Here is a 23,577-nt window from a genome sequence, read left to right as displayed (position 1 = left end):
AAACAAAAAATATGCTCAACTCAACCAGATCACACACACCATATCAAGTCAATATGCAGGAAGAAGTCTGACTCATTTCACCATTGCCTATTGACACAGTGGCAAAACATTTGCTTGTGTTAGCATGCTACATTTGTAGGGCTTCAGGGTGAGACAAGACCTGTCAACTTTGTTTGGAAGTCTTGCTCACCCTGTCATGATCCTAATTTGCATTACCACCTTGTCACTAGACACTGGCCCTTACCTAATGATGGCCTATATGAAACGTTTATGTAACTGTAGTTAATGGTAAAAAATGCATTCATTCATTTAAAGTATCTTAGCCATATCATCTCAGTGGTTAAAACAGCACACCCCACATACAAAGGCTATAGTCCTCAAAGTGGGCAGCTGGTTTAATTCCAACCACTGGCCCTTTGCCACATCATTCCACACTATGTCCCAGATCCTTCCTGTATCCACTGTCTAAAATAAAAAATAAGATATAAAAATGTACTACCATTCAGATTAATTGGACTGTGTTGTCATGTTAGACAGTGTTTCAGTTATTAGTCTTCCCCTTCAGCTAGTGGATGTGGGGAAACATTTTGTTTGTCTTTTATCCTCTTGAGGTTTTATGCATGAGGGATGCTGCCATCTACCTGCAGTGCCACAGACTCTGGTGATATTGGCATAACAGTGACTTCACTTTCAGTTCAAAAACACACAAACACACACACAAAGCAGTGATGACTGTCAGCATTCCCAGTGCACAATTAAACCATTGCTGAGCCCATATCCTCACAGTGTCTTATATGTTCCTCTTACACTGAGACTGAAAATATCCAGTATATTATTATTTTACATCTTTTCTTCCTGAACCCGCCTTGCAATACATACAGTACAATGAGAAATAAATTACCCACAACCCCCCTTTAAAATCCCATGCGTTTCCCTTTATCACACGATCACAACACCATTCTTTGCAAAGGTTAGTCATGTAAATATGTCTTAATTCCAAGGAATACACTCATTAAAATCACCCCTTCTTTCTCATTTCCCTTTTCTTTTTCCAACAGCAGGTTACACCATTAATACGCATACACACACACACACACACACACACACACACACACACACACACACACACACACAGCAGCATTCCTGACACAGCACTTCAGGGTGGTTAAGATAGCAGGGGGCATACAGTTATTATAATATCATCAGTTTTAAAAGTCACATGTTCTTAAACAGGATTGAAACACAGACAAAATGGAGCTCTTATGACTTATTGTTCAAGTTTAAATAAATAGAAAAAGTAAGAATAGCTTGAAAACAAAGATGGGGAGTTTTTTGTGGCTCCAATAAATCCTGCAGAGTGAGTCCCACACATAACTATGATAAATCCATCAAAACACTGTGAAATCCAGTCTCATTCTGGTGTGTGTTTCTACTATTAATCCTCATTTGTCTGTGAGTCACACTGATGGCACAGCCAGTGGATGATGTACAATATTGGCATCATATTCAGACATTATTAACACCATTCACTTGAATGTATTTTACACAAGAGGTGTCACATTGGCATCTATATTCTGTACAGTGCAATAGCCACCAAAAGTTCAGTAATAACTCTTATAATGTGTGATATACAGTACAAAACGATACATGTTCAAGTGTACATGTATGTGAATATACAGTGGATATATGTAGTGTGTGTTACATGTAGACATATATAGGGAAATGTTTTCTTTTTATACTATTCTGGTTGATAAAGTTCTCCTTTTGAGGCCATGCACAGACTCTCCACGTCAAGCTAAACATGACAGAAGAGTCTCCAAAGCACAGACTATACTTAAAAATTCTAATTGATATTCTTCAGAATTATTTAAAGCCACTTCCTTTGGCTGTGTTTTCTTCTTGTGGCCACACAGTGGCACTGACGAGCGGGCAACTGATCTTCTTTTTCCAGTCAGTCAGCCCCGAAGAAGAATCATCAGGAGTCCTTTTTCTCAGTCACAAACAGCTGATGTTACAGATAAACAACGACAGAGAGATCGAGAGAAAGCAAGCATAGAACAAGAATTCAGCATTATAACTTAATACCAAACTAAGATGCAAACAGGAGTGAGGACATGTGAAGAGAAAGAGAGAGAGTCTGAGATTAGATGAGTGAGAAAGAAACAGATTTAAACTGAGAGAGTGTGGCTTTCTTCTGTTTGGCAGTGCGTTGGGTTGAAAAGAGGGGATAGGTCGGGACTGGGTGGCGTTTTTTGTGCTTGTTTTCACGGTTTTGTCCAGAAAAGGAAAGCAGAGAGAAGTTTGGAGTGTGCTTGAACATCTGCATGCAGGACTACAACTGGAGAGCTGGTTATGTATGTATTTGAAAGAACCGTCCAGAGATACAAGTTTTCTTTCTCATGCTTGTTTTTAAATAGATCCCCTATCCGAAGTGAAACCCATGCCTGAAGAGTGTGCAGTTGGCTTCTGTTTTCACTTCCATCTCCGCTCATCCACCACATTTCAATTCGGCCTTGAGGATTAGCTGGTTGGTGTGGCTGCCTCCATCAATACCAACAAACCAACCACCCGATGCAGGAGAGCTGAGGTGTCCGTTATAGCCGGATTAACTGAGGGCTCTGATCGGTTGGTGGCGATCACCTGACCCAGGCGCTGGCGACACTGGTCACTGACATAATGCTGCAGCGCTTCTTCACGATCATGTTGATGTAGGCCCTCATGATCTTTGTGATCTCCCCAACCTAAAGACAGAGATGAAGTTAGAATTTGAGTGTGTCTGCAAGGCTGCTTTTTTAAAATCAAGCCGTTGTTACTTGATAAAGAGAATGAAACCATCAAAGGTAACAATGTCTGGACTTGGGGTCTTTTTTACTTAAGAGGAGGTTTGTAGAAATAATTTTAGGGGGGGGGGGGTGCATTATCATTTTCATATGGGCATAATCATTTTAAGTCTGTCCTGGGAAGATGGAGTAGTTGTGTAATATTTGTGTTTAAAAGCTAGAAAAAGCAAGAAATAATTCAAACTTTGGCTCTCACCACTCCCCCTCCTTCTTAATGGACATTTTCAAGCTATCCACGGCTTTTCAGCAATTTTGCAAGCACTTCTAGAGTACCCGCTATGGTTCCTACATTTCCCACAATGCACAAAGCACCATCTTTTAACCCTGACAACAGTTTTCCTCAAACTTTTTAAAGCTCCCTCCAGAGTAACAAAATATATTTGACAACCGTCTTAACAGGCTTCAAAGGATAACACAGCATTTGATGAATGACCTAAACTTTATGTGTAAAATTGGCGGAGCTGCCCTTTAATTCAACAACATTAATCCTATAAGAACAAATGCATTTCAACAAGGAGGCCACCTAATATCCTACCTAATCTGTAAAATATCTTAAATTCAAAGTGTCTTTTAACCATGAAAAGGAAGACAAAAAGAAAAAAGCAATAAGGAAAAGATAATGGACACTTTCTACAAATTTGTATTGAAATCGTGATGGCTGCACTTTGAGTCACGATACCTAATTTGTTAAAGTTATCTTAATTTTCAAAATCCTTAAAGAAAAAAAGGAATAAAAGGTGAACAATGATTTTAGAGCCCTCACCAGTGGCGTCTCAAAGTACATCTCCCTCTCATCCACGTTGATCTTGTAGGTGCAGGGCTGTGACGCACCAAAAAAGGTGATGTGTTCGTACTGGAAGGTCTCCAGAGGCTTTGGTTCACCTCGTTTGTACACTGACAAGTTGTCTGCACTCACACTCAGCCACAGATCGTGAGGGAATCCTCCCTCTTTACACTGCAGAGACAGAGGAGACAATATAAACCAGAGAACGAAGCACAGCTTTCACATGGGGAAGCTTTTGTTCTTTTTGCACTGATCCTTTATCTTTCTTTTTTTTTTTGTTACCTCCACATCAAACAGAGTGGATCCATATCCCGGCCACTCTTTGATAATGCTCATATATTTCAGCATGGCCTGATGCTGAGGCATGCCCTGCAGTCTGGTCCACTTCTCTAGAACGCTGGTCCGTGTGGCCGACGTCTCCTCCTTCACCCACATCTCCAGCATCTGCTCCTCCTCCACCTGCAGCAACACAGAGGCCAATCAATGAGGAGCACTCTGTCAAGCTTTCAATCAATCAATCAGTCAGCCAATCAGACAGAGATACTATTTGATTGATGGTCAATCTGTCTTTTTAGTAAAACACACTACAACACAGGTTTAAAGAATCCAGACGGATTCAGAGCTCCATCATGTGTGCCCTCAATAACAACAATCTGAAACAGCTAAGAACAGAGCTCCTTGACCAGGTGTCAAAGAACAGTCATGATAAAGTCAAAATAAATACTATAGGTTGTGCATTATTGTCTAAACTTCACCAACCTTCTGCTTCTTCAGTGATCCAGTCTTGAAGCTCCTCCTCAGGGTGCCATCCAGGAAGCTTGGGGTCTTTCGCTTCTCCACCCCCACTGGGATGCCTCCCTGTCCCCCTACTGTACCCTTCCCTTCACCTGCTCCTCCTGCCCCTCCTCCTCCTGCTCCACCTGCTGCCCCTACGCCCGGTTTTGTGGAGTGGAGGATGCGATTGCGGAGGCGGCTGATTGGATAAACAGTTCCCAGACTCCACCCAGCCCGACCTGCTCCATCAATGTGGAGATACTGGAGACGTAAAGCGGCCAGGTGCTGCAGAGTTTCCTCTGAGGCCGGGAAGTGACCGCTTATCAGAGACTCATGGGCCTGAGACAATCAAAAGTGAAAGTGAGAGGCAGAAAATCTGTGATCGGAAGACTTTCAAAATGACTTTTCTCTGAAATATATTAAACTTAATCCAAATATGAAGGTAGGCTAGGTGTATAAAATAAGAATATGTGCTTGTTCCTGTAGTCAGTATTTATACTCTACAGTTAATAATCAATCTGGATAGACAAAAAATGATGGCCTTACAAAATCAGATAATTAAAGCAAAAATATTCCACTTCAAATCACACACACACACACACACACACACACACACACACACACACACACACACACACACACATCAGGAGAGTTTCATGAGCATTACTACCCCTGCAGACGTGCAAAGCTTACCTGCTCAAACATGAATGCAAACTCCACTCCTTCTTTTGGCATGCTCTCCATGTCCAGGAAGCAGTAGAGCTTGAAGTAGAGTTTCCATTCTCCTTCCTCCTCTTCTTCTTCACTGCCTGCCAGTCTGGAAAAAACACATGGAGCACACATACATCAGAACAGTCTCAATATAGTGTTATTTATAATCTTTATTTAACTAGGAAGTTGATGTGTAAAAAAACAACATCCAGACAAACAGGACAGCAACATTACATAATGTACGACAAAATACAGGAAATAATGAAACACAAATGGAAAAAGAGGTAAGGGTCTTAAATTTGATGTTGATTGGGACATAATTAGCTTTTTTTTACAGCCTCTGTTGGCAGTGACAAAATAACATAACTAAGCATTTAAAATGTATCAAAATCTTGATTCAGAGTGTTCAATAATCAAGGCAAAAGAACAAATGATAAAGTAAAGGGAATACCTTTCAAACTTGGCCAGAACATCAGCCACAATCACTCTGCTCTCCAAAGCACGATCTGTGCAGGAGTTGTGCTCAAATAGAGAGAACAGGTTCTTGCTTTCCTCCATGGCCAAACCTCTGATCAGCTTCTCTACCACCTGCAGCAGCAACATATAAAAGAGTGATCAACTTATCACGGCACATTACAGTTCAGCTCTTAATATTAACATTTGCTGTCTATAACGTGTCACTTTGAATAATTTGCAATCACCTCTCCAGCTGTGGTGTGTGAATTGATGGAGATCTTGCAGGAGCCTCCCCCATGGCAGTAGACAGTGGTGCTCATCTCTTGTCTCACCAGCAGGGCGGCGATCTCCTCCTGAGAGGGAACAAACTCACGAGTCTTGGTCTTCTTCAGGGACTCCCCGATGAAACTAGCGTAGCGCTCGATATCTGTGCCAGGAAAGCGCTCACGTACCCTGAATCAAAGCACATTAAACATTTATGATTCATTTATTTAATTAATTATGCATCAAACATAGAATCACAGGAACACACACCTCTTGAGGTGGAAGCGGAGGTATCTGAGAATGGCTCGACTGGGTAGAAAGGTGCAGCTCATGCAGGTGAGCAGATGCCAGTGTGCCCGATTGGCTGGGCTGTTAGGTTGAGGCACATGATTGGTCTGCTTGATCACCTGACAGTATACCTGGGAAACACAAATATGAAGGGGATTAATTGATGGTTTTATTCAACATTCGAGAGCAAACGAATAGTCTTGTCTTGATCATGAGGGTGGAAAAGTCGCAGAAATACCTATCTAAAGATTTTAAATATGTTAGGATTGAGGACATTTCAGAAATACTGAAAATACTTATAATTACCAGAGACACATTTGAACCTTTTTCATGTTTCCCTGCATGTAAAAAAGTATGGCTGGAACATTTTTTTCTAATAACTAAGCTATAATAAGGCCTACTGTGTTGAGTGTACTTGAGGTAAAGTAATGTACCTCATCCCTGAGGGGGCGCAGGTCCTGGCAGGTCTGAAGGATCCCCTGAATGATGGGTACCGTGTCTGCCAGAGTCTCCATCTCCTGCAGTGAGTTGAAAACTCGCACTGCCTCATCCTGCAGGCTTGCATAGCCCTGCTGCCTATGTACTGAACATGAACAAAGACAAAACACATGTGAGGAAGGATGGAGAAAAAAATATTTATAACCATGACACAGTAGGGATGATGCAAATGTGAGATTCAAAGTAATATAAGAAATATATTTTTATATCATAAGAGCGACTCGTTGGCTAAGTACGTATGAGGAGAAATACTGCATGTTGGTAACTAAAATGAAATAGGCATTTAATTGTGGGAGTAGGGAGAGGTAGAGTGTACAGCCTAACCAAGCAAGTGTTGGCATTAGCCCAAACAGGCTTCTTGTTCTTTCTCTGTCCTCTTTCAAACATCTCTCTACAGACTCTTCCCCCTGTTTTCTCTCTCTTTCACTTTAAAAAATGAGGGAGCAGGCGGAGGTGTAGTGTACAGTTTACAGTGCAGTGTCAGGTTTGCAATATTATTCTTCCTATTAAGAAGTCCTATAAAGAAAAACAAGTTCTGAGCACACTAGCCCATCACCTGGTGCCATTTGAATTCTTAAACAGGCGTTCAAACTGCGAGCATGAATTTCAGGACAAAGTCTTTCCTTCCTGTATTTGTGTAATTGGGTTTTACTCACAGCTGGTGACCTCTCCGTAGGGCAGGGGCAGCAGAGGGGAGTGTAGAGGATGCTGAGTGTATCTGAGGATAGGGTTCCTCCTGTACATCTGCTCCACAATATCTGGGTTAACACTGTTCTCCTGAGGGGGCACAATTAGGTCAAATTTAGGAATGAGGATGAGCTTTAGTTGGTGAGTATGAAAATGAGGATTTGTCTTTAGCGTGTCTAACCTTGATGTCTCTGATGAGCTGCAGAGTTGGAGTCTCTATGGGAGTCTTGCTGTCTATGACTCCCTGAATGGCGGCAGTCCACCTCATAGCCTCGTTCAGCATCTTGGTATAGAGGCGGTAGTTGTGCTTCCTCCCGTACACGATGATGTTCCAGTATCCTGTGAAAAAAAAAGAATGAAATTAAACCATAACATCAAAGGAAAAGGCATAATAATTCTCCTTTTGACACACATAACATTCAGAAACTACACTCCTTTCTTTACATCTCGTCCCTAACCTCTAACGTCTAATCCCTCATTAAAATTTCCCCTTTCTGCGTTCTCCCTCTCCTCACCCGTCTCTCGGTGCACCCGCTCATCCGGCTGAAGGATGGAGCAGAGCGAGTTCAGGACCAGAGTTCCCATTTTGGAGGAGTTCTTCTCTGAGCTTTTGTAGTAATCGAGAGAATTGTGGGTCAAAACAAACCAGCGCTTCTTCAGCTTCAGGGAGGTGCTCTTAGCGTTCGTCTTCATCTCCTTTTGGAGCCAGCCTGAAGGATGAAGAGGGAGGAGAGAGAGGGGGGAGAAATGTTTACAGTAACAAACATTTCACTCACATATTTATCATTTTCTGTTATTGTGACCAATAGTTTCATTTATGACTCAAACTCTCACACAAACATTGTTTTGTACATATTTGACCATTATATGTCAATAGAAATTTTAATTATAAATGGAATACAAAAAGTAAACAGACCTCTTTGCCCTGCTTCAAAACTTAATATGATACAAAGTGTTACAGCTTGTAATATTCAATATTCTTGTGCATATGCAGAAAATCTATCCCCACCTCTGACGAGGAACTCCTGGCCGTCTATCCTGGCATCTCCTTTGGGTTTTTGCAGGAGACTGATCCAGTGATGCATCTCTTCTGGAGTGTCGCTGTTGCAGTGGATCACACGGTTGGCCGTAATGATAACAAACGAGTTGGGCCTAGAAGGGTCAAAGGTCAAGCACTTTTTAATGAAGAAAATCACAAAAATGTTTCAAATCAGATCAATAATAATCGCTTATTGAGTGTCACAGTTCTACAGCTGACAAAAGTTGAGATAAAGCATGTCTCCAGTGTCATAAAAAGTTTGGTTCTGAGATGCAAGATAAAATGAAAATGCATTGAAGTCTGTTGGCACTATTTCAGTTGATGGCCTGCATTTTCAATCCCCTCTTTCACACATTAGCTCTGCAAAAATATTAGTCTGGATGAAAAATGTGTCTATTTGCCTTCACATATGCAGCCCACCCTGAAAATGTACAGCTTATTACTGTTTTTCTCCATGCAAGCTTGAAGAATACTAGACATCAGAGTGCACATTTTGTATTAAGAGCTTTTATGTTGGAGGAATTAATCATCCTCTCCTGCAATCAATTTAAATAAAAAAGTTAAAAAAGAAAAACAGTCCTCAACGTGTGAGATGAATCAGAGGTTAAAAATTCTGGAGGGTTGATCAGACTTACCGGTCAGGGTTGTCTGAAGCGCAGACAGAGTCAATCAGGCCCACGTCGAGAGTTCCCTGATGGATCAAAAGAGAACATTTCAAATTGAAATACTGGTGCACTGTCGCTTCTACTTAGACATCTGGGAGTACAAAGTGATTGAACTAAATTCAAAGTGGCTCAAAAGTTTTGAGCTTCTCTTTTTCTAAGATCAAGTAGGGAGCTTGGAAAACTATGTGCACACTGTGCAGAACAGTAAAAGTGATAAAACTGCTAAAATATCAAAGTAATTGTGTTAGTAGACTGACCACAGCGTTCTTTGGGTTGGCCTGTTCATGAGACATCTCCAGCAGCTGCTCAGGTGTGCACACACGCACCTTCCTGAGCACATTAAACCACCCACTGCACACAAACACAGACACAAGTTAGATAATATGAATCTACTAATACAGAAAAAGTGTCTTATTGCTGTTTTCCACATAGCCTCTCCAACACACCTTGCATCTTCTGGTGACTCAGCAAACACCTGATATGTCCTCTCATCTGTCACGATGTTCAGAGCGTTCTCCTTTTCATGATTATCCATGATCTCTCTGCAGAAATAAAAACAGTGAGAGATGCAGCTGTGGTCAAGAAAGCAGAGGAACAACTGATTCAAGGGATAATTTGTTTTTATTGAAGTGGGGAAGTATGAGGTACTTATAAAGTAAGTGTATGACCCACAGAGGATGCTGGTCAGTTCAGCCCTTTTGTTGAGAAACCAGCAGGAGAACCAACACGGAGGTTAGGCCATCAACCGCTACAGATGTGATCAACTCTACCACATAACTTAGCTAATTTTAAGATACTGAGAACAAAACACTAACAACATGACACATACCTGTTCTCACCTACAGGAGATTCTCAGTACAGTGCCATCCTCTGTAGGTGAAACACTACTGACGTGCCTCATACATCCCCAATTCAAAATAACCGAACTATCCCTTTAAAGGAGTGTGTTATTTAATGATCTCCCAGGACTCTTACTTGGCAGCTCGGATGTCAATGGTTCCCTTCAGCTTCTCCTCGCTGTCATTTTCATAGTACATCAGTTTGTTGTCCCTCAGTACAAACCATCGCATCTTCCAGTTTCTGAGGCAGAATGGGACACAATGAAAACAAACACCTACACAGCTCAAAACAGACATTATATAAGGTATGTTTGACTACAATTAGTTTGTTTATTTAGAATATCTATCAATGTTAATGTTATTACAGTAACTTCTTATCTTTTTAGCAAAAATGTTTAAATATTGTAGCGACTCTGAAGTGGGCGGCAGCTTAGACTTGATGTGAAAAGGTGGTAAACAGCATTATAATCAGTGTACAGTTACTCTGTTAGTACGGCTTGATAGTTCTGCATGTTTGTATGGCCTTTTCAGTGTGTTGTAGAATGTAAAGTCAGCATAAGTAAGTAGGCTGTTGCAGAAGATGTTGTAGCAGATAAAGACCCCTTGCCATTGTTATGTCTGAGGTTGTCTTCCTGTTGCTTGTGGCCCAGAAGCTGCTCATCAAATGAAGATCTCTGACTCTGAGCATTACTTGAATCACCAACTCGCTAAAATATCACTGAACTATCTTGTTGGTATTTTGATAAACTTCTCTGAACTCTGAGGATCCACTTTGGTGCTATATCCATGATGTGATATAGCTTGTTTGAACTTTACCTTGTTTATGTTTTGTCGGCATCTAAAACTGTCATTTATGTGTAGAATAATTCCACATACACTTTAAGGGGTTCCTTATCTTTAAAAGTAAAATCTCTTTAAATGTATAGTTCACCAGCTTGATTTCGATACTGAAGTCATCCAGCACTGCAGAGGTTAAGGTCGGGGTTAGAGATTAATATGACAAACAAATTGGGGCTTACTAAATCAATACAGATTTTCATACTAAAGTACATCACAGTTTTCAAAGAGCTTTGAAGAAAAGCTTTTAGTAGAATGAAGTTTGAAATCCTGTACGATCTCATTTGCTCATTGTGGATACATAATCATCCAAAAAACATTTATTTTAGCATGTTTTAAGATTTTCTTTTCTATCAGAATTGTACTCAAAAAACTTTCATTTGTTAAGCATGCAGGCTGCACTCAGTAAAAACTACAACAACCTCCGTGAGAGAGTAGAGAGGCCTCCTCCCTTCTTGTAGAGCCAGCCGGACTTCAGAGACTCCTGTTTGGAGCGGAACCACATGAAGGTTTCATCCTTCAGCACACACCAACGCCTCCTCCACGGAATCATCAGACCAGCTGAGGGAGCAGAGAATGAAATTAGTGACAGGTCAAATTCATAAAAGTAGAGATAGTTCAACTTTAAAAGCAGGCGGCCATCTTTAAAGTTGTTAATTTGTATTTAGTCACCGACCCTTCATGTAGAGGTAACCGTGGAAATACGGTGGCCCGTTTCCATTCAGCAAAGTCACCCTGCCATTAGTCACTTCCTCATCGGTGTCCATCATGCCGTCGTGTTCATCATCACTGTCAGCGTACTGCAATATCACACAAAAGATGAGTTATGTTCCATGTGATGAGAAATGTACAACAGAACTGTAGGAATGAGACGGTTATCGTATTTTAATAACACACTCTTCAGTGTGTAGCTGCTCATACATATCTGCGTGCACGCGTGTGAGGATGCGTGTAAGTGTGTGTCCTCACAGAGTCAGAGCTGCCTCTGTAGGACTCAATGCTGGCGTTGGTGCAGGTTGACTTCCTCGGGTGCTCCTCGTCAGTCACCGTTGTGCTTCCTCGGTTGCTTCCAGACACAGAGCTGTCGTCTCCAGCAGTAACAGACCCATCTTCTTCCTCCTGGTCATAGTCGGACTCTGTGTCGGCAGGCATGCTGTATATCGGCTCGTCCCCATCCACCAGGCTCTCCACCATGCTCACTTTCCTCTCAGACTCACCCTTGGCTCCGTCTTTCTTCCCTTCTCCTCCTGAGGGATGTGGAGGAGGAGGAGGAGGAGGAGGAGGGGCAGCTGAACCATCTCCAGGGGGTGGAAGAGGAGGAGGTGGAGGAATTCCAGCACTTGGGATGCCATCTGCAGGGAGAGGAGGTGGAGGAGGAGGTGTAGGGACTGTTCCCTCTGCAAACGCAGGCGGTGGAGGAGGGAGGTGGGCAAATATCTCCTGATCCAGAGGAGCGTCCGTCTCAGCAGGAGGAGGGAAGTCAGGAAGAGGGATGCACTCATCCTCTGCATGAAAACCTTCATCCACCTCCTCGTCTTTGGATGCTCCTCTGCTGGAGCTTGCAGCTTTTGGAGGTTTGACCTCTGCAGCAGGTTTGGCTGCACCTGCTTCCAATGAGGGGTCCACTCCTCCGAATTCCAGGAGGTCGATGAGCTGCGTGGCCTTGCGCGACGCTGCTTTGTTCATCCGTTTGAGTTCTGCGTCCCGGCGCAGCTGCAACTCCTGTTTGGAGGACTCGCACAACTGGGACACTTCATCCTCTCTCTTCTTCTGCAGGCGTTCAATCTCTCGCTCCAGCAGCAGGATCTCCTCCATCTGTCTGGCCTCACCCTGGAGGAGAAGTGGAGAAAGCACACACATTATAGCATCAAAAATGACATTACTCTCTTGATTTTTTCTCTAACTTATTCAAAAAAACACACCTCAACCTCCTCCTTGTCATCTGTCTCTTTAGCCTTTCCATCGGCCTCCTGCTGCGCCCCCTCGCCAACGGGTTTCTTCTCCGCCTCCTCTTTCTTCTTCTGTTCCTCTTCCCTCTTCTTCCTCTCCTCTCTGAGCTTTCGGACACGTGTACGTGCCACCTGACCTCGCCTGTGTCTCTGCAGCACCAGCGTTGCTTTACGTTGCTTTACGAACTGTTTGCGCTGGATGTGCCTCCGTAAGTGTTTCTGGAGGGTGATGACACCGGCTCTAGCGCGCTTGAAGTACTTCCTGTGAATGAAACAGATATATAAAGTGATAAAAAACTGGCACATACTGTATACTACACTTTTTTTTTCGTTGTAGAAGAAGAGGCCTTGGACATGAATGCCTAAAAATCATACTTGGCAGAGAAAGTGAGCAGATGAGCTCGAATGATCAGAGCAGCTTGGCGTCGAACTTCATCCCTGTCTTTCTCTAAACGCTGCTCCAGAGCCTCTTTCATAAACACCTGCAGAACAAAGGAGAAAGGCTACCTGAAATACATCTAACCTAACATATAGAAACCATAGCATGAAAGATTACAGTAATCATGTATTGTTACTCATGGCTTTGGTTTATATGGATAAATATCTGCTCTGAAGGTTGACAAGAGATCAAAAGGAAGGCTGTGAAATATTTCAAAATCGTACCTTTGTTTTGCCAAACTGCCACTCCTTTTTTGTCTTGTCATATTTAGTCAGAAGGTCTGTACTTCTCTTTTTATCGTCCCCTGTTGCTGGTGCTTTCTCTTTCGCAATGATCTTATATCTGGCAGGCACAACACAAAGAGGAGAATGTGTGTGAGACAACAAAAGAGAGATTTATCTCAAAGAGAGAGGAATCAGAGTGTTTTTTTGAAACACAAAAAAAAACACCCTCCAAAAAAAGACTTGAGGAGGTATTCACCGAGAGAAGAAGTCTTTGAACGTCCTGCGAACGGGGAACCCAGCCCGTCTGATCTTCACAGTCTCCAACATCCCAGAATACCTCAACTGGTTTATGACCACCTCTGGGTCAAACTTATTTGGATTCTAAAACAAGAGAGGTCATTTAACATCAAACTCATACATCATCAGGGAAATGACACTCAAGCTGTAAGGCAGATTTGAAGTAGGATAGGAGATGTGAGATGGGAAGAGTCTGACCTTATCCATGTTGGGCTTGATGCAGCGGATAAAGAAAGGGTTTGATACGCTCAGAGTGGCCATGAGAGCGTGCAGGGAGTCCTGAGGAAGTAAAGAAGGAAGGTGAAAACTCATTGTATTTTGATATTTGTGTAGTTGTTAAACTGTCATGTTAACCTCTTCCAAGATCATTTAATATAAGAGAGAAAAAAAATTAAAAGTTGTTGGTTGTTGGTCTGTATGGGGCTGAAACAATTAGCAGCTACAGAAAAGTATTATTCAACACCTGAAAATCTGTCATTTTAAAAGTAAAAATCCTGATATTCAGCCCAATTTTACATCAGTATTTTTTTATATATATTTCAAAGATAATACACTCTACATAACTTGACTCTCAGCTCTCTGTGCTGCTGACCTTTGTTATGATTTGCTTGTGTTGTTGGGTTAGCCTGGGAATCAGATCAATATGCAAGCTCGTTGGATTTTTATTGCTGGGTCCCTCTCCCACTCAGACAGAAGCCTTTGTTGGGCCAGCCATCTGCTATTGCGTCAGTATTAAATGAACTGAAAGGCAGATCATGGCACTCACAAACACAAGTGTTGGCTTCTAAAAGATGTACTGTAACTCCATCACTGTGTATTATAGTGAAGCCAAGTGAATGAAATTTTAGAACTAGCCCAAGCTATGGCAGACATGTAGATGCTCTGATTGGTTGAAGCATACAGAAGCATTTTGGTCTGCACCCGTTAATGACCCCTTGGAAAATGAGAAGTTTTAGACCAGTGGTGAGCATTGTAAACTCTCAAACTGCTTGCATCACTCACCCTGAACTGAGAGCTCACGGTGGGTTTGCGTCTCGCTGTTCCCATCTTCTCCTCATTGTTTCTGCTGCCGACCTTCTCGAACAAGTCATAGATGAAGTCCAGTCTGAGAGGAAACAGAGTCACAGGGGATCAAACACCTGGTTAGAAAATGTCTGGGGATGGTCAATCAATAAATCAATCAATCAATAAATCAGTCAATCTTTATTGGTATAGCACCAAATCACAAGAAACTTTATCTCAAGAAGCTTTTACAAACATAACCGGTCTAGACCATACTCTATGTTAAATTATTAACAAAGACATCAAGACAGGGTAAGACTCAGTCTTATCTCATCTTAATCCACCATGAGCAGAGCACTTTGCAGTATTAAGCAAGTTACAGCAGCGAGGAAAAACTTAATTTTAACAGGCAGAAACCTCGAGCAGAACCAGACTCATTGTAGACAGACATCTGCTCTGACTAATAAATAGCCCTGTGATAGGTTGGCAACCTGTCCAGGGTGTACCCTGCCTTCCGCCCGAAGCCAGCTGGGATAGGCTCCAGCCCCCCATGACCCCTAAGCGGTGAAGATAATGGAATGGATGGATGGATGGATGGATGGATGGATGGATGGATGGATGGATGGATGGAGGACTAATAAATAATGAGAACCAGTTATCTTGTCTTTGCTCCCCATCCTCTTTATAACTGCAGTTGTGTTCCCAGCAGGTAAAACTATCTTGGAGATATCGTTGACATTTTTTTTAAAACTTCAGACCTATTCAGCTCTTTCCGCTTCCAATCTGAAACTTTAAAACGGAACTTTTTATATCTTTTCAGCTTAATATAGGGTGCCTTCATGATAATATCATGGTTTTAGCCAAACAATGAACATTTAAGACTAGTTATCGTGACTTTTAGAATATACTGGCTCTGAAACCTTGCACAAAGTTTCAAATCTATTTTTCTTTGAGTTACTGAAATTAAACCAGGAAATCATCATACCGGCTGTCTTTGATCATGTTCAGGATGTCATCTCTGAAAGTGTCTCGATTCTTCTCCAGTATACCTTTAGAATCATAAAGGACCTAATGGAGACAGACATGTTGATCATTAATCTACCAGACTTAACACAACAGCACAACTGTGCATGTTGTCATGAAATGGCTCAGTAACTTGTGGCTTACCTCGCCGGCATAATGTTTGATACCAAACTGATGGTCAGCCAGTCTGGGCTTCACGTAGTAAGGGTTTGTCTGCAGAAAACAGGAAAACAGCACAAAGAGTCAAACATGGTGTGACGTCTAAAAACAGCATAGCTCTTTTTTTGTTCTAGGGTCATGGAGCATAACTCACAGAGTGTCTGCTGTGCAGCTTCTCCAGCAGAGTGAAGTCTGTTCCTTTGGGGAATCGACTCTCTTCATTCACGAGTGCCAACAAGCCTAGTTTCTAAATGACATAGATAAAAAAAACCTCATGTTATTGCATCAGCTTTATGAAATCAGCACCACTTTCTGAGACATCAGGTCAATGTTATTAGATCATTTTCCAGAGAGAGTCTGAGGCAGGCGCCCAGCACAGCTCTTAACTGACTGTGGATAGCTTTTATTTTAACTCACTGCAACGCAACGTCTGGCTGACAAAAAGTCTGTATGCAACATTGTTTGTTGCAAGATGAGTATAGCTGTTTTTTTAACTTCTAAGCCAGACACACAGTATATGTCAAGTTGCAAGATTTGAAAAAGAAATGCTGCAGGGACATTATTCATGTTACTGGTAACAACAAACTACCTCCCTACCTTCTCTATGAGGTCCAGGCACTCTGCATTGTCCATCCAGTCGATGGCGTCCCACTGGACACCTTCCCTGTGGAGATTAAAGCCAAATAATTACACATGGACACTGATTTGATTTTACTACACAAGCTAAACATACAGCACAAAATGATACATAATAAAATAAGGGTTGTGGCTGGGGTAAAAGATATCTTCAAACAAAAACAAAAAAGGAAATGAGGATGACATTTTTAAAAAGTGATTTAAAACTGCTTTGTCAACAGGGGTCACCAAAATGATATAAACCTAAAGTTCCTCACAGGAGCTTCAAATGTTCCTCATATGAAAGTCAGAAAGCTTATCAAACAACAATTTGTAGCGGTGTACCTGTTGTACTCAAGCTGCTCCAGGGAAAAGATGTGCTTGTTGAAGTACTCCTGAAGTTTCTCGTTGGCATAGTTGATGTTAAACTGCTCGAAGCGATTCACCTGGTGGTAAAGACACATATCTTATAAGATCTGCACTTGGTCTAGAAAATGTTTTAGAAAAAAAAAACAGCTGAGAGTTCGGACCTCAAAGTTTTCAAATCCAAAGATGTCCAGGATGCCGATGGATTTAAAGTTTTCCTTCCCTTTGATCTTCTGATTGATCTTGAGGATGATCCAGGAGAAACACTGGGAATAAAACGCCATGGCAACAGAGTCCCGGGAATCCACGGCCTGTAACAGCGAGAAGGAAACTGTTCGGATGGGTGTGTGATCAATCAAGAAGGTGAGAATTAATGTATGTGTGTGTGTGTGTGTGCTGACCTGCTCGATAGTGAGCGGGGAGCAGATTTCCTCTCCTCTGAGGATTATAGAGCGCTGAGTCAGGACTTCAGACAGCTGGAAGGCATCCAAGCCCAGCAGCTCACTGGCATTACTGACCACTGAGAGACGAAGAGAGATGTGTTACAATTCAGCTATACATCCATCCAAACTTTTATTTTTCCCGACTCACTTCACTCTGCTCTGACCTTGCTTGGTGGTGATCTGGGCTCCTCCTGCAAGCATGAACTCAATGTTTCCCAGCTGTAAAACTCCTGAGAGCAGCTTAAACATGTCTCTGATCTCCTCCTCTGTGAACTGCAACACTTTGAGCGCCTCCTGCAAAATAAACACAAAGATTTAAAAAGTTAGGTGCCACCAACAGAAAAGGTACATTAAGCACATATTAAAAACATTTTAAAGGTGTATTGTGAGCTCTCATCCTGCACCATGCACAACCTCACAGAGAGGTTTTGGAAATGCTGCTTTGAATTACAACTGTGTAAAAAAATTCTCTCTGGGACTGAGCTGCTCTCCAGGTAGAAAGAGGAAAACTTAAATATTAAAAACACTTTTCATATTCTGTTGAAAAATTAACCAGCAAAAGGGAAAACAGCTTAATCCTAGGTGTAGCATGCAAGGTTGGATGTCCAGGCCATGGCCCCCTTCTAGATCAACTATCTAGTGGCCAGTCCAAAAATCATGGGGTGTATGGTTTTGGATAAATATTTTGTATTTAAGTCCTTAAAGATGTAATTATACCATTCTGTTCAGTAAAGTAAAAAAATGTTAATTGTTACAATAGATATGAGGGCTGTGGTAATACTGCAGCCCTGAGAGCTTAATGAAGTGCAACTATAGCACACACATCAAAACGGAGAGAATTGACTCCAAGGGACACAAAACAGCAAAAGAGATACAATGTTTGCATCTCTAACCCAATTTTTTTTTTGAATGGGTGAGTTAATCATTTCATAAGCAGGAATATTATTCTTAATTAAGTGTACCACATAAATGGTTTTATTTGCTGTATTTGAACCATACTGTATATGCCTGCTTTGCATCTATTTGTGTGTTTTCTTAAGTTGCAACATGCTGTCCCATCAGGGCCACCATATTTCACAGACAGTTATACAGTATCATTTCTCCCACAATAGCAGCTGTATTGACAAGAAATGTTCAGTCATAAAATATGCAATCTGCCTGACAAAGACAGGACGTAAAAGCAATGATACTGACCATAACGCTGGTATACAGCTCTTTGTCGTTCAGGCTCTTGTCTTTCAAACACCCTGATTGGCTGAGGTAGTGGAAAGATTCAGCAGGATCCTCCAAGAAGCACTGGCCTGAGAGAGGAAATTAATAAAAGTAAGGGTGATAGGAGAGATGCACATTTTGATACTTAACTGCAAGCTGAAGTAAGGATAAGTTTGAAATGACACAAAAGTGAAAACTAATTGTGTAAATCAATTTTTGCCTGTCTGGTGTAACTGTAGTATGAAGACTGTTAAATATATCCAAGAGAATAAAGTTTAAAACCCAAAAGTACTTTCTTTTTTCTTTTCAAAAAGGCCCTTCTGATAATTGAACACTTCCATGCTTCCCTCACTTTTATGCTCCTTGTTAGCTCCCGCCAGCAGAGCGTAGAAGATGTGGTAGTTTCGTTCTCCAGGGTTTTGTCGAACCACCCGGTTCTACAGCAAAAATCAATGCAGCAAAACCACAATTAACATTTCATTATGATTCACAATGCAAAGCTGACAAATCACTGCTCATGAATTTTAACTGGAAATGACCAAGCTGCAGACGTGGATTTACCTTTTCCAGTAAATCTGAAAAGTAAAGAGTCAAGGAAACAAAAAAGCTCAGTCCTTTTTATGAAATTCAGTCATATGCAGAAGTAAAAGTCACAAACATGTCCTGGTATACTTGGTAAACAAACAGAAGGATACAGTCAATGACACATCCTCCCTGGATGTTTCCACCCTCTGAGAAGTGAAGCTGGATGAATTTCCCAAAGCGGCTGGAGTTGTTGTTGTAAACAGTCTTTGCATTACCGAAAGCTTCCATGATTGGACTGTGGAGAAGGAAAAAAGTGGAGTGAGTTGATTGTAGGGAGTAAATAATTACTGTACAACCATGATATGCTGCAAAGGTCATTCATGTTAGTCCAGAGGCAACATTATAAAGCTGACCTTTACTTATCTGTGGGGAACTGACTGAGGCAGCTTGTTCTTTTTAGAGTAACCAATACCTTAATGCCAACAAGAGAGCCCAGATACCGATGGAGAGCGATATTTAAAGCTGCAGATTGAACTTAAAAGCTACAACTCCTAACAAACTCAACTTGACTTGCAACTTAATAATAAAAAAAAAACGTACTTCTTTAAAATTGACTCAGATTTTGTTACAAAAGACTTCAAAACACATCTGTCTGTGATACTAAAAGAATGAATAAAAGCAGTTCTTCATGTGTACCTGCTCTGCACGATGGCCTGCTCCACCCTTGTGGTTTTCTCTGATGGAGGAGTCCCGGAAGAGTTCTGGCTCATCACTGATAGGAACTGAAGCAACAGTTTAGTGCTCTCCGTCTTCCCTGCCCCTGATTCACCACTGAGGGGACACAAACACACACACAAAGAACACAACCCAATTTAATTAAACACACTGTGACCTTCTCTGACATTCACATATCTCTAACTGGTCGGGTTACTTCCTTGATATTGAGGTTTGATACCTTCAGACATATTGCATTAGCCCCAGTCTGTCTTAATTAGCAAACCAAGTGAGACAAAGTGTAATTGAAAGCACGATGAGACATTTGGTCCTTCTACCAGATTGCCCTCTAGTTAGCCGAGCAGGCAGGGGGCAGATAACAAACTTCAATTAGTGGAGTTTTTGTTTTTTATTGCTTTTGGGAAATTGTTCTTTCATTTTCATCATCGGGTTATTTTGCCTAGCCAGGCATATCTCTACAAACCAATCACAATCATTTTGAACTGCATTAAGCTCAAGTTGTATGTTGCCTTTGGAAAACTGTGTCAGGAAGTAACTTGCTTTGGTGGATCATTACAGGAATGCAAATTGGCCCGTATGTCCGAAATGTGAAAATGCAAACCTTCTTTCAGTCTAATTCCTGTTTAGAAAAGCAATTCATATTTCAAGAAACCTGACATTAATGGTGTAAGGCAGACAGAGAATACTTGATTCACTAAGGATAAAATCAGTCTAACAGTGGCCAGATTGCCACGAAAATTGCTCAGGGTATTGTTGTCTCCCAGGGATGCTGAGCCTCCATCTGGTGTCACAATCAGGAAAATCTTTCCTCTTGACCAACACTTTAGTCAAAAGCAAGATGTCCTTGGCGTTATATGTAAATGCCTTGGTTTTCGGTTGGAAAGCATGCAAAAAAAGGGAGAAATTCACAGGTTTGTTTGGTTTAAGATACCAATCACCATATTATCATAGCAGCCACTTTCCTCTGGTATTAAACCCAGGGTGGGAAGCTCACTGTTGTGTCATACTGCTTGATCAGATACCGAAACAAAATGAACAAAACTGATCACCAGTTAGCTGTCGTATTCCCTCCAAATTTTCATTTTCAGTGCCCACTCAAAGTGGAAAAATGATAACTATCGTAAAATACTCTTTATCTATACAACTTTCAAACTAGAGCACAACCCAAAAGTAAACGTTGTAGTAGCATTGCAGCTAGCTTCCTACCCTGAGTATGACAGCAGAGAGAAATGCTTGCCCCGTGAATATTTTTGATTCCTACATTCTATTTTTAGTACAGACTTAACAAAGAAGATTAGGCCAGGTTAGCTCCTTTTGTTTTTAGTCTTCATACTCAACTGTCTCCTTGCTTTTGCAACACACAAGAATGATACCAATCCTCTTATCTTTCTGTCAAGAAAGCCCACAAGACAAATGGATTGTATTTTGTGAAAAAAAAGCACAAGCTAAGAATTATAGTAGGATTTATTCTAACCAAGCTACCCTCTAGCCAAAATTGCAAGGTGGAAAAGGATGGAGTACTCCCATGATACTTAATGATAGATCAATTACCAAGTAAAATCACAGGCATTAGGCAAATGGTAAACTTGTATATTTAATCTTAAAAAAGCTGTCTTCACGGCTAAAATTTACCTGATGAGGACACATTGACTGTCATGGCGTTTCCAGATGCATCGGTAGCATTCATTAGCCACAGCAAAGATGTGTGGAGGCAGCTCCCCGATGTGGTGCTTGGAGTACAGGTCCACCGTCTCTGGGTTGTACATACCTGTGATCTGCTTGTAGGGGTTGACGGCTGCCAGGATGCTGCCGATGTTAGTCTGAAAGAGGTTAAGAGGTGAGTTCTAGGTCAAGTCTCAGTATCATTTTTGAACATCTGGTCCTTATTTGATTTTTTTTTTATTTCTTTTTGGTTCCTTTCTGCTTAAAATATGAAGTACAGATATGTTTCTTGAAGCATAACTCAGCAAGATGGAGATCTGACAGAGAAAGCGAAGTGGGGGAAAATGCCTTTTGTATTAAAGAGCTGATGTCAAATCAGAAAGATAATAGAGAATGGATGCCAAATATTCATTTAAGCTGTTTGTCCTGAACCCATAACCTTGCTTTCCAATCTTTCGTTCTGCAGCTCAGCAGGCCATCCATCGTGTCATATTACCCTGTCTGTGCACTTTGTCTACAACACACACATTATACTGGGCCAAATGACGTAAATACGCATAGATTCAATCACACACAGTGAAACAGCAAGCTACCCCGCACAGGGTTAATACTTATGATCAGCTTAAGCAAAATCTGTGTATGACCAATATTTCATCATCTAGATTAGGTCACACCCAGGAGGGCTCTTATTGGTCTATTGTCTGCTAATCTTTCGGGTTTCCAGGCTTTCAAAATGACTTTCGACTCAAAATAATTAAAATGTGTTAGTTTATGGCCTTGATTTGATTATCTACATATCCATTAAATAAACACTAAAAAAGATAATCATCTTTTCATGTCATCTGTGGCTATTGGTGGAATTAAACTCCATAGGCATGCAAGCTAATGGAGTTTTTAGGGACCTGAGATAATGCATCTTTTTTATTATCTTCATTGTGCTGCCATTCACTCGATGTCTGTGTTGAAAAAAGGGCATTAAAAGTTTTAACTCTAAGTGAATAAAAAAGACTTCACAATGGTCCCGACTCCATTATCAGATCATCCAGTCAACCAAATGCTCACTGTAGTGATTACGTCTTTAAAGTATGTTATTTTCTGTGTCAAAAGGTCAGCAGCCATGTCAAGTGTTTATGATTAATGGGCCTTAGGAACCCCAGCTTAAACAAAGCCACCAAAATCTTCTTTTCATAAAGAAGAAAACAAACAGACATTAAATCCTGACAGTGGAGGGAGAAAAATCAAGTTGCTCTTAATGCTTTTGTTCAATAGTTCTTTTATGAAAACAACAAATGGGTTAAAGATCCTGTGAAGAGTTTTGAGCTGTAGCTGACTATATTAATACTGATGCCTCCATGCAACACACAAAAGTAAACAAAATCATCAGTGGAGAGATCAGCTATTTTGCAAAGTGTATCTTTTTTGACTCCTCTTAACTGCACTTTTTTTCTACCTCACAAGCAACCAGTGTTTCCAAACTACAAATAATTCCACTCCAAGAAGAAGAGAAGTGGACTATAATGTTTGAACCTTAAGACTTGTGCCTCTCTCTCCTTCTTTCCATTTCCTCTACTTAGGGTTGACTTGTCTGATAAGATGATTTGTGTTTCCCACTAAAAGCTTCATGCATATGAAGGTTATTGGAAAAAGAGGTGGGGAGAACACATCATGTCATAAACATAAGTACGTACACGTATGGCCACATAGAACACATCTACATTCTTATAACCAGATAAGAGCATGTGTCTCTCTCTTAATGCACTTACATAGATGTTATCCTTCTTGTAGCGCTGATACAGGTTGTGCATGATGGCGGCCTCATGTAGATCAGCCAGAGCGGACATGTCCTCCACCCCATCAATGCTTGACTGGTGCATAGCGGATACCTTCTCCCTGGTGACCTCCGCCTGCTGCAGGTACAACACCTAGAAGACAATAACACATGCAGATTTTCACTCATCAGCCTTCAAAGAAAGTGAATTCACTTGACTCATTTAGCAAAAAAATTTAATAATTTGCTTGTTTTTCAGCCTGAAATGTGTCTGTCACTGATTTTCTTCATTCCAACACCTCAATTTATTGCAGTCAAACTTGCACTTTAAAAAAAATACAAGGGAGAAGCTCTACTTGGATTTGGCAGAGCTGTACCCCAAAGCAGGTTTTTTCTATAGAAGGAAACAAACATCCACAAAAAATGGGGGAAAAAAAATCCCCCTAATCAAGCCACATTGTATCATTGAAGTAATA

The 23,577-nt window shown here is 41.2% G+C and overlaps 1 protein-coding gene across 1 annotated transcript in view; it reads right to left on the bottom strand.

Annotated features, from left to right (window-relative positions):
- Positions 1-1,165: 1,165 nt before the first annotated feature.
- Positions 1,166-23,577, bottom strand: part of myo10l1 (myosin X, like 1) — a 48,255-nt gene continuing 25,843 nt past the window's right edge. The window contains exons 3-43 of the mRNA XM_034675360.1: positions 23,097-23,255; positions 21,304-21,491; positions 19,633-19,767; positions 19,107-19,231; positions 18,973-18,986; positions 18,764-18,848; positions 18,394-18,500; positions 17,364-17,493; positions 17,158-17,276; positions 16,921-17,067; positions 16,736-16,836; positions 16,373-16,439; positions 15,930-16,022; positions 15,761-15,829; positions 15,579-15,661; positions 14,594-14,696; positions 13,790-13,870; positions 13,551-13,675; positions 13,295-13,412; positions 13,007-13,113; positions 12,605-12,893; positions 11,652-12,512; positions 11,359-11,482; positions 11,105-11,243; positions 9,982-10,086; positions 9,453-9,548; positions 9,264-9,357; positions 8,977-9,032; positions 8,312-8,454; positions 7,818-8,012; positions 7,484-7,641; positions 7,272-7,392; positions 6,552-6,700; positions 6,100-6,248; positions 5,811-6,018; positions 5,561-5,697; positions 5,092-5,215; positions 4,384-4,737; positions 3,907-4,083; positions 3,604-3,795; positions 1,166-2,741 (exon numbers count right to left, since the gene is read on the bottom strand). Coding sequence (XP_034531251.1) covers positions 2,637-2,741; positions 3,604-3,795; positions 3,907-4,083; positions 4,384-4,737; positions 5,092-5,215; positions 5,561-5,697; positions 5,811-6,018; positions 6,100-6,248; positions 6,552-6,700; positions 7,272-7,392; positions 7,484-7,641; positions 7,818-8,012; positions 8,312-8,454; positions 8,977-9,032; positions 9,264-9,357; positions 9,453-9,548; positions 9,982-10,086; positions 11,105-11,243; positions 11,359-11,482; positions 11,652-12,512; positions 12,605-12,893; positions 13,007-13,113; positions 13,295-13,412; positions 13,551-13,675; positions 13,790-13,870; positions 14,594-14,696; positions 15,579-15,661; positions 15,761-15,829; positions 15,930-16,022; positions 16,373-16,439; positions 16,736-16,836; positions 16,921-17,067; positions 17,158-17,276; positions 17,364-17,493; positions 18,394-18,500; positions 18,764-18,848; positions 18,973-18,986; positions 19,107-19,231; positions 19,633-19,767; positions 21,304-21,491; positions 23,097-23,255 — 6,132 coding nt within the window. The 3' untranslated portion in view covers positions 1,166-2,636. The remainder of the gene's footprint in view (positions 2,742-3,603; positions 3,796-3,906; positions 4,084-4,383; positions 4,738-5,091; positions 5,216-5,560; positions 5,698-5,810; positions 6,019-6,099; positions 6,249-6,551; positions 6,701-7,271; positions 7,393-7,483; positions 7,642-7,817; positions 8,013-8,311; positions 8,455-8,976; positions 9,033-9,263; positions 9,358-9,452; positions 9,549-9,981; positions 10,087-11,104; positions 11,244-11,358; positions 11,483-11,651; positions 12,513-12,604; positions 12,894-13,006; positions 13,114-13,294; positions 13,413-13,550; positions 13,676-13,789; positions 13,871-14,593; positions 14,697-15,578; positions 15,662-15,760; positions 15,830-15,929; positions 16,023-16,372; positions 16,440-16,735; positions 16,837-16,920; positions 17,068-17,157; positions 17,277-17,363; positions 17,494-18,393; positions 18,501-18,763; positions 18,849-18,972; positions 18,987-19,106; positions 19,232-19,632; positions 19,768-21,303; positions 21,492-23,096; positions 23,256-23,577) is intronic.

This window comes from Notolabrus celidotus, chromosome 22 (assembly GCF_009762535.1).
Source record: "Notolabrus celidotus isolate fNotCel1 chromosome 22, fNotCel1.pri, whole genome shotgun sequence".
In the NCBI taxonomy this organism is placed as follows: Eukaryota; Metazoa; Chordata; class Actinopteri; order Labriformes; family Labridae; genus Notolabrus; species Notolabrus celidotus.
Note: the sequence above shows the minus strand (reverse complement) of the source record. Positions and strands in the feature narration are given on the sequence as shown.